This window comes from Dermacentor silvarum, chromosome 4 (assembly GCF_013339745.2).
Source record: "Dermacentor silvarum isolate Dsil-2018 chromosome 4, BIME_Dsil_1.4, whole genome shotgun sequence".
Taxonomy (NCBI): Eukaryota; Metazoa; Arthropoda; class Arachnida; order Ixodida; family Ixodidae; genus Dermacentor; species Dermacentor silvarum.
Window position 1 is genome coordinate 64,352,754 of NC_051157.2, and position 14,192 is coordinate 64,366,945.

A 14,192-nucleotide genomic window follows, 5' to 3' on the forward strand; every position below is an offset into this window, starting at 1 on the left:
AAGTCGATCGTTGCAGATCACTTATATATATATCCCGATTTTATCCAGATTTTCATTGGGCAGGGTATAACCGAGCTCATCAGTACAAACAATGAATCTTTATACAACACACCTGAACACTCCCATCACCGCGTAGGACAGACGTAATTTAAAGAACAGCGCAACGCTTAATTCATTAACAGCGTTGCAAAGGCAATGACCATCAGTGAGCACATATACAGGCAAAATGCTGTCTGTATTCCTAACGAGGGAACCTGGCAAAAACAGTTATGCTTATGTTCGCACAAATAAAGATCTTGTATACGAAGAATACTATACAGTCGCATAAAAGCGCCACCATAATCGACGGTGTACCACTGCCACACATATGACAAAGTCATCAAAGCAGCTCACATCGGTTCGCAGGGCTCATAGGCTCTCCAGGAGCGCAGGCGAAGGCTTCAGCGAACTGCGGCAACTGCTGCAGCGGCAGATTGCACGCAGCCTCGCCGTCTCCCACAGTGAGGCTGCCATCGCACTTAATGTAACACATAGCGATGAACACCAGCGGCAGTCCGCGATACTTCTCCAGCCCATGTACAGCGTTGTCCGAGGCACGGCCGCTGCTGTCGTAGGCATCCACGAGAGCGTTGAGACCAATAGTCTGCGCTGCATAAAATCCAAGGTCAACAACGTCCCCAAACTGGCTGGCTAGCAGGCAGTCCATCAGGGACAGAATTTGGTTGGCGTCGGAGAAGCTTAAAAACAAGTCTCCCAGCGCTACGGTGACCTCGAATCCGAAGCCGCCGTAGTTTACAGACGATGGCAGCGTTGAATCAAACAGAGGAAAAGATAGGGCGTACGGCATCAGCTGGAAGTCCCTCTTCCCGTAGGATAGGACGTAATAACTTAGGTCATCCATGGCAAGCAGCATCTGTTCCACTTCAGGCGTGTTTCTGACTATTGTCGAATGCTGCCAGTTGCTCACGAACGAATCCGTCATGTCCGGTAGCTGGCCTCGGACAAAGGTTTCGTTCACTTCGCTGTGCTTCTCGAAGTTGTGGAACGCTGTCGTCAGAGAGCTCCAGTCAGCTACCAAGGTTACGTTCTCTTTGAAGTAGGTCCAGTTGGAAAGACGGCGACCGAAGGCAAGCCGCACCGATCGCGCCAGTTCTCTCGCGACGGCCCCTGCCTTGCCGTGGAAAACATCGGCGTTGTATCTCGCAAACAGCGCCTGCCTGGAGAAGAACATCGCTCTGGTGGCACAGAAGATGCCATAGTGCACCTGAGCCACTTTATAGTTATTATCGTAATAATTGTAAATGAGCTCCCTGTTTGCGAAAAGACCCGCCACTTGAACCGTGGACCAAGAGACTAGCGCGTGGATTGAGTCGGAGCCTTTTACCCTCCAGAGATTCAGGAATGCGTTCACATAAGCGGCATTCGTTGTCGTCAGCAAGGGACCTTCGGCCAGACTTATGTTAATCTTCTGGAGTGTTGCCGTCCAATTAGCTTTGGTCAGGCCTAGGTCCGACGCATCCGGAAAGCTTTCGACGCTGCCTGTGGGCATCGCCCAGACGTACAATAGGTTTTTCAGCGCATTGTCCTCCAAGTCTTGCATCTGGCTGTACGTTAAGGTGACCGTATTGTTGCGCAGAAAGCGCTCCTTTAGAAACTCGAAGTTCGCCTCGCCTTCATCGTTCTCGTACAGGCGCGTGTGTTTCTCGGAGAGGAATGCAAATAGCTTGCCTGGGCCTACGATCAGCTCAACCATACTGCTGCTGCTGCCGCTGCTGTTCGCCACGATGTCGAAATCGAGCAGCACGTCCCAGCCCAGTTTGAGGGAGCAGTACATGAGCGTGTAGAGGACGTCAGCGTCCGCAGACGGATGTGGCCACACGATGCCGGCGTCATCGAGCGCCTTCTGGACGGCCGGCAGCTCGTCCCTGACGCCTTCGAGCAGCGACACGCAGCTGCGGTACACCGCCGCGGCCCGTTGCTCCTCGTTCTGTCCCGACTGCGGCACCCTGATGTCCTTCAGCGAGTCGGTAAGCTTGTCGAGCACGTGATGGAACTGTTCCTCCCACACGGTGCCACTGTGCTCCTTCCGCCAGCCGTCGCACACGAAGCGCGTGAAGCTCTTGCACGGGTTCGCCGATTCGTTGATGGACGAGAGGAGCCGCCTCGAGTAGGCGAGGCAGGCATGCGTCGTGCAGGCGCTCGATAATGGCACCGACACATTCCAGGAAGCCTTCAGGATCGCCACTGTCACGAGCGTCAAAAGTACAACCGTCGTCAGTGCGCACAGACTGACCCCCAGAGGTACACAGGCCTGCAATAAAGATGGACCGACAGAAGAACGTTAACCTCCCTGGCAGGCTACGAATTAGCGGGATAACCTGCGAATTCAGTCCGTGGCTTCGTGCATTCTGTGCTCATATCGCAACTGTCAGTGTGAAAAAGAGCTCGGTTAACAGCCCAAATTTTGATGCATAGAAAAAATGTCATTATTTAGCCTATGGGTGCCGCCATATCCACAACATTTCCAGTGTATCGCCGCACGCCGGTGAATGAAAAACGTTTCTGCCATACTTGTTATTTTCTCATATTACCTGTTGCTGTTCAGTTTAGTTCATTTTCTTGTACAGTGCATGACACAGCATTTCATGTTATTCTTTTCGCATGTGAAAGAAACTTTACCGTGACACTGATGTCTTTTTCTTTTTTTGTATGTCGTGTTTGGAAAAAAAAGAAAAAGAAAGGACAAAACTTTTTGCCATATCTGTTATTTTCTGTTATTACCTGTTGTAGTTCAGTTTAGTGTCAGTTTGATGTGGCAAAAGGCACATTGTCATGTTGTTTTATTGTTGCCTGTATTATCACTGTCCTTTGGCTATTGGTCCGGAAAGTTGCAATTCATTAATGCTAAGATGAATAAAAATATTCAATCAATCAATCAATCAATCAATCAATTGATCAATCGATCAAAAACCCTATTTACATTTTGAACCATATTACAGCGAAGCTGATAGTGTGACTAGGAGCGCTAATAAAATTATGTGCCTGTTCTCACGGCTCTGAAGAGAGAGAGACAGAGAACTCCACCGCCCACGAAGCTTATCATTTGGGGAAGTGATACGCAGGCAAATGTTGAACTTTGTAGGTTAACAAGGGGCTAAATGAAAATTACAAACTTCTTGTTTTCGGACTTTTAATTAAGTTGTACGAAACGCTTACAAAGTTTCCCCGCTGCTGTGGGCGATTTCAGATTAAGAGAAAATGGGGGTCATGCCATGGGCGCCGTGTGCCGAAAGTTTGAAGCTGTACGTTAATTATGTGCTTTTAAAATTATTACTGAATAATCGTTTTATTCAATTTTTTTACAAGCGTTACATACGAGGTGTGTGGTTTTTCCCGCTCCCAGGCAAGGTTTCAAGCAAGTCATATGTGGACAACGTTTTAAAGTGTGCGTTTTATTTGCAAGAACTGAAATGTTTCTTGTCTCTGATCGAAAGAAACACTTTCGCTGGTAATTGGTTTGCGATGCTGCAAGGTCGCACAAGTCTGCTATTTTTTTTTTTTTTTTATGAGGAAGTTAACGCAGTACCTATATAGAGAGATCATTTTTAAGTGCTTTTGAATTTTCAATATAGCCTGTGCAGACAACATAATTCTATGTCCTTGATTTGGATTATTCATAGGGGTGTACATTACTTGCACGAGAAATCAAAACACATATTCAACTAACTATAATCCACCAATTATCTTTTTAATTAATAACTTTACCGCACATATTGCAATTTATGAATTTAGCCAGTGAGTTTGCAAGGCATATTCACTTGGGATGAATTTTCCGAATGACGCCAGTTTCGAGATGTGGGCCATCAAACTTGCCGTAAAAATTCCACTGCTGTTTCACTTAATTTCACACGAAACGCTCCTAAGCATTAGAGCAGAAAAGTAACTGGAACGCCCATGTATTTCGTTCCCCACTTTGGGAAATAATATCTCGAAACTGGTGTCATCTTGGAAATTAATTTAAAGTTTATACGTCACTGCAAGCTCTTCGGTTACAATTCGTAAATTGTAGTACGTTTGTGCCATAAAGTAATTAAGTTAATTAGTTATTTTTGTTAATTAGTTGAATATGTGTTTCTATTTCTCATGCTAGTAATGTCCGCCTCTTCGAATATATCAGCTCAAGGACAAGGATTCGGCTATCTGTAAAAGGCGACGCTTAAAAATTTCATGAAACTTACAAATGATCACCCTGTATGCTTCCAGGATGAAGTTAGAATTGCCCTGTGATGAATACGAGAAGATACACATTACCTGTACGAAGGCTATATTACAAAAACCCACAGGATGGTTCGAAATGGTGAGAAATTTTATATATATATATATATATATATATATATATATATATATATATATATATATATATGCAATCTTCTCAAGCAGCAGCGGATAAAGCAATGACTCCGCACCCGTATGCTTGTACGAAATGTATACGGAATAATCCGCTTCATTAATATTTGTATTAGACTATATGCATAACAGCACTGCTTGGTGAGCCACCTTTCCAAGATATGGGAACATCGCGGACACAAGTGACACACTTGTCGATGTCACGCCACAGCATGCATCGCGGCCTCCATTTTCGGGATGCCATCCAATTATCTCCACTTTATATCTTGCCGCGCTCTGGGACCATGGAGTCACGGGCATCTCATGCAACCGTCCTGTAGACACCTTCACGTCGCTGGAGACGCCCGAGTTTTCTGGCCAGCCATGTGTGGGAGTCTCGTGTATATTTCATGGTGCTTATTAATGGCAAACAGCAAGATGCCTGCCACCACCAGCAGCCTAGAAGAACATGGCGGTGCCAATCTATCGAGCTTTCTGCGAAACGCTGTACAATCCTAGTCGAAAAAAATTACCTGGCGCTCATTCGGCGCACACTCGGCGAACGGTTCTTGGGGCAAACGGGGCGGTCTCAAAGCCGGCTGTCTGACTAAGGCTGCGCCGCTCGCAAGCGCACCAGGTGAACCAGCTAGGCTCCACACTTGCGACATGGAGCTGCAGGGGTTCGATGGGAGCGACATTGGGCTCTGCGCACCGTCCAACCCTTCGTGTGGCATCGGCGACAAAGGTAGGCTGCCCGCTGCGGCGGCCGGGTCGTTGATGGAAGCACCGGATGGACCGCGATGGGGTGCTCCCGTTGGTGACAACCCGTCCTCGGATGTCGCCGGGCGAAGGCCCTTGATCTTGCGATTGGACGGTAAGCGGGCGGTGTGAACTCTGACTCCTGCATCTGAGAATGTAAATTATGTTAGGGCACAGAAGTGGTCCCACGGGATAGCACACCCTTAGTCGCTGTCTTTCCATATCATCTACCAATTGGTAACATGCCGCTGGCTTGCAAAATTATTTCGCTAAGTGTATATACGTGTGTTATTTCGAGGCCGTATATACGTGCGTCCTATATATACGGTCTTACTTTCTTTCGCAAGGAGGTCCAATCTCAATCGTTTAGTGATGTGGCTGCTGGGATACAACGCCAAAGAGTCGCTGTTAGAGGATGGCCTATAGAGTGAACATTTGGCCGAGTTGGGGATTCACACTTTAACTATAACATATCGCGTTTGGTATCCACTGGCGCTGAACCTCCCCTCGGTGGTAGATGTGGCGAAAGGCTGACCGTAATCCACGTCTTGCTGTAGTGCCGGGAAGCAGAAGCAGAGCGAAGAAGGCACTTTCCTGTAGCATACAGACATGTAGGCTTACATCCGACACTGTTTCTTGGCCTAGAACCTTTGTTTGAAACCAAGGCAATGCTCAACTTTTTAACTGATGTTGTGTTGCATGTTATTAGCCCGAGATATTCGCAGCCCTCCCTCTGTCTAGAGGGTTCTGCTGCGAGCAACGTTTCGTAGAGCACGCGCATCCAGGCCCTTATGCCTAAGGGTCTCAGCGAGGTGCTAGTGCTACTGGAAGCGACGCATTTCTTTTTCGTGTAATTTCGTTCTAGAGCATATTTTATAGACATCGCTCTCATCACTGGTTCTTGACATTATTTTAATACTTATATATTTTACGTACCTTACAGTGGATAATTTAGGCCTCTATAATCCTCGGTTGCATTTGACACTTCACCGCATCATCGACTTCCCCATACAATTTCTTGGTGCTCTTTGGTCATCTGTCCCTTGCGCCAAAAAAAACCTCATGCATCATTGTCATCATGGCATCCATAACTAAATGTTAATTAGGAAGCGATAGTGACATCGCCATATTTAAAAGCGCGGTGTCAGAAAAAAAAAGAACGAAAAAAAAATACCGTGTTAGTGAGCACGCAAGTTTTATGTGTAGGAGTCGTCCTCCTGCAGGTATAGGCGCGCGCGTCATGCCGTATAGCGCCGGACCTATGTACATCACCAAAGGGCCTCTCCGCCTTCAATAAACGTAGACAACCCACAGCCCGCCTACAAAGTCAGAAACGCGATAATCTAAGATAGAAATCTAAAATTCAACGTACATCAGCTCATTAGCGTTGGCAGCTCTAGAACTACCCGTTGGAGCTCGCGACCTGCACGGCGCATTAAGCCTAACCATGCAGGTCGGTAGCCCGAAAGCGCGGTATACCTTGAGCCCGTCCTTTCTCAGGCGTTCGGCGTCCCGCGCGAAGGCTTCGGCTACTATTCGGCCGACGCATGTCGAAGTCGTCTCGCTCGTCCGGGACTCGCCGCTTCGGGCCACGGGGCTCGGGGGAGCCATGCGTGGATGTTCTGGATCGCGCCTTTTTGCGTTTCTCGGGCTTAGCCTGCGAAACCTGGGCGCCTGAGGTCGGCGAGACATCCTCTGTTGGCTCCATCGTTGAGCACTATATACGCGCTTGTAGAGGACGAGTAGATCGATGAAGCTGCTGCTGCTGCTGTTCTCTGTTACCGAGAGGCCTAGGATCGTCTTCTTGGATCGCGCGCAGAGGATGCCGCGTGAGCACCTGAACAGCGCGTGAGCGCGTACGCTTGGACTGGTTGTTGTATTTTGCCTCGTCTGGTACGAACCCATTGGAGGGCATGACGAAGAATTGAGCGGCGTGCCCAAAATGTTTTAGATTTCGCAGTTTAAAAAGAAAAGCATTAATTTTGATTTATTCGCCGAGTTCTAAGGGATCGTGCACGTGTGCCCTGGCTAACAAAAAAAAAAAAAAAAAATCACCCGCCCTTCCCGTGTCGAGAAAATGGCGGTAAGCGAAGCTTGTCGTGTGTGTATCTGACCTTCGTCAGGGTAACGTAATGTTCACGACATGTCAAGGCAATAAAACATAAACGCTTTAAACAAAGGAATTGTGCTGGTGATTTTATTTCACATTTTCTTTCTTTCTATCTTTATTTCTGTCACTATTTCTTTCTCTCTCTCTCTCTATCTGTCTTTCTCTTTTTCTCTCTTGCTTTCTGTCTTTCTCTCTGTTTTTCTTTCTTTCTTTGTTTCTGTCTTTCTTTTCTCTCTTTCTTTCTTTTTTGTCCCTGGAATGTGCCATTGAGCGTGGACCCTTTCTGCACAATCGCCAGGATCGGCCCACTTTTCAGCGTGACACCACCACCCCCACCGCCGCCGCCGCCAAAACTTGTGAGCCTATAAAGCTTCGCTTAAAAAGAAAGAGCATACAACCAAAGCCACATAAAACAAAGCCTCAAACAAACAAATTTAGCTGGATGTGAACATGTTTCCTCGATTTAGTTTATTGGCAGGGCAAATTCTTCGTTATTGTAGTTATTTAGTTATTGGTAGGGCAAAGAGATGGCTTTAAGTTCTATATGAAGGGCTGAGCTGCAGTGGTTTATGTCAGCTCGTTTAGAACGGTATGGCGTTACAAGAGCATCGTCGTCATGTTTCCAATGCGTTCGCTTTAGTCGTCGATGTCAGAGCTACACACTGTCAGCTGTGTTTCATCCCAAGTTGAACATGCGACGCGACACGCGACATCACCCGCGGCACGTTCTATAGACCCTATCATGGTCTTGAGATCTGATCTGTGCCCCACTAAAGCGCTTATAGATTTCTTGTACTATTACATATCTGAATGAGAGTCTGTATTATGTATATAGAATTTAGTGTTAGTGCACATTGCGCGCGCATATACGTGTGCTTTCTCTTGTTTTTATCGAGCTCCCTTTCTCTCATCCATCACCATCTCAACTTGTGTATATAGCATACCAACCCTGTCGGCTTTATAGCCTCTCCAAATATAATAAAAATTTCTCTCTCGCACCTTCACGCTCTGGCCTTACGTATCTGAGTTGCACGTGACACATATCCCTTCGGCGACTCGTCATCGCGTTTTTGCACTTCTTGTACATTTATTTTCTTCACTCGCACTCGTGAAGCTCACGATCAGCTTTGAAGATTTTGTGCCCCTAGTCGTTCACGTGCATGGTCACGCGAACGGTGGCGTGTTCGAACTATCTGTGTTCGTCCATTCCGGTGTCGTGCTCCTAAGTCTTGTCGGGACGGTCCCGCAAAGCGGGTCGGCGCACGCGCGAGGCGTCCGCGCTGCCCGCCGACCCCACGTCAAAGAGGAAGCGCCTTCTCCCTTTCGCGCCTAAGTAACCCCGCCGTTAGGTGGTGTTAGCCGCGCAACACTAGCGCCCTCTCTCGTAATACGCCGCAACCACACCGACCGCCGCCGCCGTAAAGCCACGCCGCGAAGCCGGATTACAGGAGAAGGAAGCCATGCGGGGAAAACAACATCAGGGACGCGCGAGAGTCGCGCATCCCCACAGGCTCCAGAGGCCCGAGACGCGCTATATCGTTTTCTTATTGCCAAGTGCTTTGAACGTCGAACGAACGAGCGAACGAACGTTTTTCCTTGCCGAGCACTCCACTACCGCATCTACACCTTCATACACATACATCCAAGCTTGCGCGCATTATCACGTACTATCGACCAAAAAAGTTTACGGATCAAGGGATCTGACAAAAAGCGGAATATCTCCGCAGCCTGGTATTCCCATTTCCAGCCTCTACTGGTATATGCGAATAACATTGTGAAGTACCGTTTTACTGGCTACCTTTAAAGGCTGCTCGATATTTAGCGTTTTCTGAAATACCGTGAGTGAGTGAGTGAAACAACTTTATTTAGACCAGCGGATTGAGCCTGGGCCTAGGCCGCGCCAGGGGCGGTAGAGAGACCCTGTCTCCCTTTGCCTCTCTAGCTCGCTGGATGGCCCATATAGTTGACCTTGCAGATCTGAGCTGATCAGCGCGGCTTTCCACCGCGCCCCAAGCTGTTCTGGGGAGACTGCATATTCATCCTGAACATGGTGCGCAATCCCATAGAATGTGTTCTAGGGTGGCGTGTTCTGTCCTACATAATTTGCACAAGTGGTCCGTAAACTTTTTTTGGTCGATAGTACGTATACAAGAGCTATAAAGCTGGCGTTCGACGACGACCACCAGCAAAATCGAGTGCCCTTGCGGCTAGAGACGCGCTTTGCTGTTATTGCTGTTTTGCTATTGTTTTTAAAAAGCCGAGGGGAAACCGAACCAGCTAAACCAGCGCGACGCTCGTACGCGTCTCTTGCTCCAGCTAATACTATAGCGGTCAAAAGAACGCGGCGCCGGAATACGATGCTAGAAGAGCAAAACTTGCTTACTTCGCGCCTCGCATCAAGGCGGCGCGTCGACACCGATCACACTCGATGCACTTGGCTCGTTCTCCCCTATCGTCCCGCGAGCGGCCACCAACCGAAGCCTCAGCTGCTTCCCATCCTTGATTTTAAGGCGAAAGCCTTTAATGGCTCATACTCGCGGCGTCCGACCGTCCGTCCGTGCCCTGGCCTCTCCCCCTCACACTCTCAGCAATCACGTGATGGCACAACGGCGCGTAGCAACAGTTGCGCCGCCACAGCTGTGGCCTCTCCCCCTTACAATCTCTCAGCAATCACGTGACGGCACAGCGCGCGCGCGGCAACGCTCCTTCGTCAGACGTCTCTTTGCAGCAGCCGAGTTAGTCGGATGGCTCCCAAGCGGCCCGGTGATGATTGCACGGCAAGCGGTTCGGAGAAGCGCCCCAAGAATGCGGATTCCCCCGATACCAAACGCCAGAAGAATGAGCGAATGCGCATGCGGCGGTAGTCAATAGAATGGGCACAGGCTTTCGCCGAACACACTTTGGAATTTACAAAGTGTCCTTCAATTTTTTAGCTAGCAGTAGAGTTGTCTGCTCGTTGACCCCCCAAACGGTGGGACGAGATACAAAAAGCCGCCTTGACTACGAAGACTGCTTCGCATTTAAAAAAAGAAAAAAAAAAAAAGAAAAAGCGCAATGCCGACAACTCCGACAATCATGTAAGCACATGGGGTCCTGCCACCACCGTGAAGGGTAAATGGTATGGAGTGGTGCGGCCTAGCGCAGGACATGTGCATAGAGTTTGTGGGCAACACGGGCTCTGCTACAGGCCATTCCAACCATTCGTCCGTCGTTTTTACAAGCTACACCGCAGTTCTGGGCAGCGCGATATTCACATAAAGCCATGGAGGGGATAGCAGTTGCATTTCTTGAGCCAGTGATGTGACGCGCCAAGCCAACTTGCTCATGTGACCCAATACTCCAGCGCTTGCAAGGTCACTTCGGCCATGCTAGATGATGGCGCTAGATTGTGTGCTATACTAGTACACAAGATATCATAGCACGCCATGCTTCGTTTGTGTAAAGTGCCCCGATCAAATCAGGAACTACTTAAGAGTGGATAACAGATGTAGCTCCTGAAGTCAAAGCTGCTTTCCGTGGCCGCTTTTGCATTGTAGTAGTCAACGACAATTCCACCGTGCAAGCGCGGGAACATGCCAAAACATTCTAGCTATGCTGTTGCACAGAACCAAGCTTGCGTTCGCCAGGACATAATATGCAGCAAACACGCTATGTGTATGTCAGCACACCGCGGCAAACTCAATTACATCTGAAGTAGAACCTATGTGCAATCCGCCTTTTTCATTTTCCTGTGCTGCCCTCTGCCGCGCGCCACTGGAAACGTTTTGGTAGGGGGCTGGGGCTTTCGCCGGTTGATTTGTGAACCTGCGCCCGTGTTAAGTGCGCATCGGTTGTGCGTTTCGTGGATTGCGAATAATTATTAATGGCTTCTGGGGGGGCAGCATGTCGTTCCTGGCAGCTATGAGCAGGCCTGAGTGTGCTGCTTTGTTTACAGTGCGGCCGATAAAGGCACGCTGAGTTCCCTCTACCGTAGCGACTGCTTTGGAGTTTGTTGGCGCTAACTCCTGCACTTGCACCTCGCTTTTTTTGTAATTCTTTTTACACATTCTTTAGACATTTCGCATAAATAAGATGTTTTCGAGGGCGCAGCCTTCCGCGTCAGATTTAGCAAAGCGATGCACTTGTTTACATCGGCATCTACAGCCACAGATCGTTGTTAGCCTCAAAAAATAGGGGAAAGGTGCATACATGAAAATGCGCTGATATGAAAGAATGTCGAAACGTACAATAAAACACACATATCTGCTCATATGAGCCGCGTTGTTCCATCGTGAGACGAGTCAGTATGAGCGGCTGAGCCACTTAAACAATAGCGGCTGTGATCCAGATACAAATATTGGGCTGTTAATTTATTACTGATTCTCGCTTTTCTTTAACTTCGCGATAGTTAGTTTGCGCGTGTGATAAAACATTATTAGAGCAAACTGTGCTCGCATAAGCGCTCATTTAAAGGCCGTGTTGTTCTCCTGCAATAACGCGGATACCATCGCTGACACCGTTGGTATATAACTGAGCGAGGCGGCTGTTTATGCTGCTGTACCGAATGTACCGTCTCTTGTTTCGGGTTTGACGCAGAGATAAAGAGTACGTCTCAGGAATTAAGAAATGTGTCAGCGTGCCAACACGTAAAAACACACCCATCTACGTTGCGAATACGACCGGCAGCCTACGGGAACGGTGACGTACCGATGTTTGGCACAGGCGTTGGGCACAGCGTTGTGTCCCCGCTTGCAGCTTATTGTGTACGCGGCGATCGACGCGAAGAGTAGTTTATTTCAAATCGCTAAAGCTAGAACTGGACTATAAAAGCACTTTCCTTCATCCTAACTTGCTTACTTTTCAGTACAGATCCGCCGGTAGCGGGTGCGCGAACTCGACGGCGCCAGGCCTAACCTCCGCTGAACAGGATCAACATTGGCTCAAACTTATGTGCACGGATTGAGAGGGTCCAATCTTGTGCATTTCAACTTCGTAGGCATGTATTGACTCATTTTGAGCACGATTATTTATATATACCAACGAAGGCGTTGCGGCTATCGCATTATCGGTTCGACGGCCGATCGCGCGGGGTTCGGTCGAATGATGGTCGGCACGCTGATTTTATCGGTGCCGTTGACAAGAAAGCCCGTCGCAGTACAACTCGCGCTCGTCGGTTACGTCTTGTAGGCCTGGTATGATAAAATGGTCCCCGCGACACAGTGCTGCATGGTCGGCCAATCGTAAGCGTCCGCGTCTTGTCGGTCTCGTATCGACCCAGTGTTACCGCGTCTTGAACGAGTACGTGACGTCGGGCACACGCTGCCACTACCAGCAAGCGAGGACCGACGCTGCAAGATGTCTTCGTCAGCAACGTGTTTTTAAGTGTGGTCGAAGTGTAACGCAGGGGTTTATCGATAAATTTGCTATTACAGCCATCAATTCAAGGCGGCAACTACGTGGTTCCCTGTGCAGTCTGGACGAAGCCCTCGCTGCTTTCTGTTAAAAGCGGAGTTGCAGTCTTACGCTACGCACGTTTTCGGTACCGCACCGACGTCGAGCTACCAGTGAAGTTTCAACGAGGTACACAGCACGAGTTTGCACTTGCAGTAGCGCGCGTGCGAGCGAATTTTTTTTTTTTTCGGGGGACGTTTTCCCGAGACGGGGCCGCACGGCCGCGCGCGCGACCCTTCCAAAACGTTTCGCGACTAATCCGCCAGGGCAGGGCGCATGCGCCGTAGCGCCGTGAAAAAGGCGGATTCCAGACGTGTGTCCTGCACTCACCCGCACGTCTATCCTTCATGATGATTGCGGGAAACCAATGTGTGCACAGGGTTGTCGGCATTTTGTAAGAGGCCTATAGTGCAATTCAACCTGTTCAGGTGGTTTACCTGGAGTGGCGTGCATTGCAATTGCATGACAAATTGCAAAGTCCAGGTAGCTAATCAAAAACATTCACTAATTAATTTTATTGCAAAGCACATTATATGGACACTCTAGGCGAATTTCTGCCGTTGTCGTCGCCGTGATGGTGGCCGTAACATGGTGGTGCCGTAACATGGTGGCCGCGCGCTGTATGCTGTAGGCGCGAGCGAAAGCTAGCGAGGTTGAGCTGAGGAAGATAGTGGCTTGATGCGGCGGTGTCTTCTCGCGTTCATAAGGAAGGATGGCGGGGAGGGTGCGCGGCGTCTTCACGAGCGCCACGAGGGATCGGGGGGACGCGAGTGCGCTAGGAGGGCGGAAAGGGGGGGGGGGGGGGGGGGCATGGGGACAAGTTAGTGCACATCTCTTCTACTCCAGCAGCGGCGGCAGCGCGCAACCTACCTTGGAGTCCTTCTGCGGTGGGTTTGAAAGCTAGCGGATCTGATATGGCTTATGGCTTCGTGTGCACTGTACTCGCGCGCCTAGTCCACGTTGAAGCGAAAGGCAGCATGATGAATTCGCTTGCTGTTGCCGCCGCTCTTCAGAACGCCAGAGTTCCACTAACGAGCGTCCGCGACCATCGAGCGAGATGTGTTCGTGTTTGCCTGTGTGCGCGTGACAACATGCTTGTTAATGTAGTTACTAAGCGAACGTTTACAGAAGTTTATACAGGTGATCAAAACAACCTTACTTCGTATAGCTGTCTAATAATTTGCAATCGCAATCAATGCTTCGCCTGTCAGGCACAACTGACTTTCTTAATTCACTTTCAGATCCACACTAAAACGGCAAAACTGAAGCTGAGCAGTATTGAAGTCCTGTCTGCTGTTCAAAAATTATAGAACTAGGACTGCTTTCAAGGAGTTGTCTATTTAAATTGTGCTCAGAAATACAACGCTGTTCCGATTCACACTTCTGAAAAGCTCCTTTCAAGCAGCTCACAACAGTATTAACTGCAACAAAATGTGATTTGCAATGTGATGCAATGCAGCTAGAAACCTGCATGGTCCACATACCAGCTCACCACAGTACACCAATA

At 48.9% G+C, this 14,192-nt stretch overlaps 1 protein-coding gene across 1 annotated transcript; it reads right to left on the reverse strand.

The window, feature by feature from the left end:
• Window positions 1–379: 379 nt before the first annotated feature.
• LOC119448645 (neprilysin-like) lies at window positions 380–6,853 on the reverse strand. Its single transcript, XM_037711876.1, has 3 exons — window positions 6,625–6,853; window positions 5,021–5,287; window positions 380–2,244 (listed from the first exon to the last, which is right to left on the reverse strand). Exons 1-3 carry the CDS (start codon window positions 6,851–6,853, stop codon window positions 380–382), a joined length of 2,361 nt encoding a protein of 786 aa, XP_037567804.1.
• Window positions 6,854–14,192: the final 7,339 nt, after the last annotated feature.

Coding starts and splice junctions, on each gene's coding strand:
- LOC119448645 (XM_037711876.1), bottom strand. CDS start 6,853: ATGGAGCCAACAGAGGATGTCTCGCCGACCTCAGGCGCCCAGGTTTCG. Junction 5,288..6,624: donor TGAGAAAGGACGGGCTCAAG/GTATACCGCGCT, acceptor TCTCAGATGCAG/GAGTCAGAGTTCACACCGCC. Junction 2,245..5,020: donor GAGCCTAGCTGGTTCACCTG/GTGCGCTTGCGA, acceptor CGCTCGTGACAG/TGGCGATCCTGAAGGCTTCC.